Source organism: Lactuca serriola, chromosome 1, assembly GCF_051521515.1.
Source record: "Lactuca serriola cultivar US96UC23 chromosome 1, Lser_US96UC23_V15, whole genome shotgun sequence".
Lineage (NCBI taxonomy): Eukaryota > Viridiplantae > Streptophyta > Magnoliopsida > Asterales > Asteraceae > Lactuca > Lactuca serriola.
Window position 1 is genome coordinate 69,486,798 of NC_136408.1, and position 2,459 is coordinate 69,489,256.

Here is a 2,459-nt window from a genome sequence, read left to right on the forward strand (position 1 = left end):
TTAGAATTTTCTTTCTTACCTTTCACATCACACTCTTCAAGCTTTCTTTTTACTCCTTTATTTACCACAAGTTGATGTTTCGCTCCATCTTCCTTTGTCAACTCTATTGATTCAACTTTCTCATCCATAATTAGTGGTTTAAATTCCGAAGTAACTTCATCATCGTCACTAGATACTAGATTGTCTTCACTTTCCTTACTCACATAAAAACTTGGAGTTTTATAAGCACTCACTTCTATAACCATTGGAATCAATGATCGTGGCTTTGTACGTTTCACTTATTGAATCTCTTCCTCCATTAACTTCTCCAACTCTTCAAGCTTATTTTCTTCTCCTATGTTGAAAACTTCATCTTGAGCATCACCATTTTGAATTCCATCTTCCACTTCAAAAGTAACTTCGTCATCTCCTACTCTCAAAGTAAGTTTTGACTCGCGAATGTCTACCAAGGCCCTAGCAGTATTTAGTAAAGGGTGACTAAGAATTATTGGGATATTTGCATCTTCCTTTATAAACGACAAAGTCAATTGGAAAAACAAATTTCCTAATTTTTACCAAAATATCTTCCACGATGCCTCTTGGATGAGTTACTAAACGATTTTCCATGTGAATTTTCATTCTTGTAGCCTTCCAATTGGGAAGATTCAACTTTTGATAGAACGAAAAAGGCATTAGATTTATGCTAGCTTTAGAATCGACTAAAGCATAAGTCTTTGTATTATTTCCAAATTCACACGGAAGAGTGAGGCATCCAGGATCTCCCATTTTCTTTGTCAACTCTCCCAATATTACTTTAGAAGTTTGCTTACTAAGTATCACCTTAGAATTCTTTTCTAACTGTCGGTGAGTGTCTAATAAATCTAGCAAAAACTTTGCATATTCAGGAACTTGAGACAATGCTTTAATAGAAGGAGTATTTATTGAAATACCCTTCACTTGCTTCATAAACTTCAAGTGTTCTTGCTCCAGTGGGTGAATATGAGCTCGAGACGGAAATGGTAAAGGAGGACGATAAGTTTGAACGTCACTAAATTTTTTCTGATCAGACTCATCCCACATCGTGAGCCTTGAATGCTCAAGTCGTGAGTTTGATGTTTCAGCAATATTCTTTTCTTCTAGTTTTGACTTCTTCGGCTATGGTCTGGACAAATATGGATCGACTTCTAGTGCTTCAAGGAACTCAAAGATGGTATCCTCTTCAGTTTCGATCACCATAACATGTGGTTGAGGTTTTTTCTCGAGAATTTTTGGAGATAATTTTTCATGTACCAAAGTACTTAGTTGACCTAGTTGGGCTTCGATATTTCTGATCGATGCTTGGTGATTCCTTAGCAACGCTTGCTGGTCCTTCATCAGATTTTGATGTTCTCTTATCACTGCATCAGTCTCATCGTGTCTTTTCTCTGAAGCCTCCATAAATCGTGCTAACATAGACTCAAGATCAACTTTCTTTTCAGGAGGTGGTTGTTCTTTTTGGTAGAAGCCTCGGCCGGTCTGTCTATATTTTTCTTCTTTCTGCTTCTTATATTCTTAATATGGCAACCACTCGTACTTTGGTTTCCTCCAATCTTCATCCTACTTATCTCCACTCGAGTAGTAAACTTGCACCTTCTTATTTCCATTATCATCCAAATGGCAATCTTTTGTCAAGTGTGGACCATTACATCTTTCATAACCAACTCTAATAGCATGAATTGACTGGTCCATCTTTGTCATCCTTCGGTCCATAGTGTTAAGCATAGATAGAACAACAACCATGTCTTCACAAGTTCCACTACCTATTCCTTTTGCCCCATCATGTCTAGGATTATGGTACTACACCTAATTTTACCTACTATCCTACTAGCTATTCGACCTAGGGCAGTGTACTATTTCACAAATAGTATAACACAAAAGTCGGGTATCAATCTCAGGGAACGAAATTAATTATTTAACCTACTTACTATTAAATTTAGCCCTGTCGAAAATACCCGATACCCGAATTACCCATCCGATTTTTTTGGGTATCGGGTAAATCGGATATCAGGTAAATTTTTCCGGGTAATCGGGTTACCCGATTTTTTTTCGGGTCGGGTAAAGGGTACATTTTTTGGGTTTCAGGTATACCCGAATTACCCAAATTATTGTAAAAATTCCTTTTTTTTTGTAGAGCTTGTACTATATAGCAGGTATTTCATCATGCTTAAACTAACTATCATTATTGTAAAACATATATATATATATATATATATATATATATATATATATATATATATATATATATATATATTTATTATGACAATACGACACTAACAATATTAAAATTAATTTTTATATATCATCACGTTCTTTAAAACTTAACTGTTTTCTAGATTATAGTTTTTATTGCAACTAACAAACTCATTATCTTGACGAAACTTCAGAACATGACAAAACTTATGGCTACATTTATCTTAAATATTTTAAACTTTTAAATTAAG

General features: G+C 34.7%; 1 protein-coding gene across 1 annotated transcript; it reads right to left on the minus strand.

Annotated features, from left to right (window-relative positions):
• Positions 1-278: 278 nt before the first annotated feature.
• On the minus strand, positions 279-1,059 carry LOC145056865 (uncharacterized). The gene is made up of 2 exons (XM_079004590.1): positions 556-1,059; positions 279-506 (listed from the first exon to the last, which is right to left on the minus strand). The coding sequence occupies exons 1-2, from the start codon at positions 1,057-1,059 to the stop codon at positions 279-281; spliced, it is 732 nt and encodes a 243-aa protein (XP_078860716.1).
• Between the last annotated feature and the right edge of the window lie 1,400 nt (positions 1,060-2,459).